At 30.7% G+C, this 857-nt stretch overlaps 1 protein-coding gene across 1 annotated transcript in view; it reads left to right on the forward strand.

The window, feature by feature from the left end:
- ABCA6 (ATP-binding cassette, sub-family A (ABC1), member 6) overlaps positions 1–791 on the forward strand; it is an 80181-nt gene extending 79390 nt beyond the window's left edge. The window contains 2 exon segments of the mRNA XM_008570729.1: positions 223–278; positions 412–791. Of these exon segments, the coding sequence (XP_008568951.1) occupies positions 223–278; positions 412–513 (158 nt within the window). The 3' untranslated portion in view covers positions 514–791.
- The last annotated feature ends 66 nt before the right edge of the window (positions 792–857 follow it).

The following is an 857-nucleotide window of genomic DNA, read 5'->3' on the forward strand; positions in this document are numbered from 1 at the left end:
CTGAGGGTTGCGATCCGTTGCCAGACACGGAAAAAAGACAAAAGACAAAAAAAAAAAAAGATTAATTTATTATGGCTTTCATTATTTCATCCTTCTGCCGAGCATTTATTTATTCAAATTAATCTTCTATTTATATTAATCACTTGCATTTTTATTTTATATGATTTTGAAAAAGTTCTTGGTAATAAATTGTAAGACTCTACTATGTTTTTTTTTCTTCAGTGAAACATGACTTTAACCTGGAAGAGTACAGCCTTTCTCAGTGTACCTTGGAAAAGGTGAGTCATGAGTCAACTCGTTTAAATTTGTATCATGCATTTCACATGAAGGCAACATGCATTTTTCCAGTTCATTTGGAAGACAATCAACTACTCGATAATTCCTTTTCCTTCTTCTTTGTCTCCTATTTAGGTATTCCTAGAGCTTTTTAAGGAGCAGGAGCCGGAAAATTTTGATGAGGAAGTTGATACAACCATGAGATGGAAACTGCTTTCTCAGTCAGATGAACCTTAAAACCTCAAGGCTAATAATTCTTTCTTGATGTTCTATAAACCTACATTTTATGTAATAATTAGCAATATGTATAATTTTAATAATCATTTAATGTCAATATTGAGTATATTTTGTATGTTTAGTCAATAAATGAGAAAAATTTTTAATTATTCTTCCTCTCAGACGTAGGGGTGATGGAAAGTTTGTGATAAAGGCAATACCAAATATTAGTAAAATCATCTCAAGAGCCAGGCACTGGTGTTGTAAAAATAAAACTACAAACTTGGAATTTTTTGAAATATAATTTTTTTTTTTACCATTTACTTAAAAATTCCTTTTCTGCAATGTGTGAGGGGTGTATTCCA

Source organism: Galeopterus variegatus, unplaced genomic scaffold (assembly GCF_000696425.1).
Source record: "Galeopterus variegatus unplaced genomic scaffold, G_variegatus-3.0.2 Scaffold625, whole genome shotgun sequence".
Classification (NCBI taxonomy): domain Eukaryota; kingdom Metazoa; phylum Chordata; class Mammalia; order Dermoptera; family Cynocephalidae; genus Galeopterus; species Galeopterus variegatus.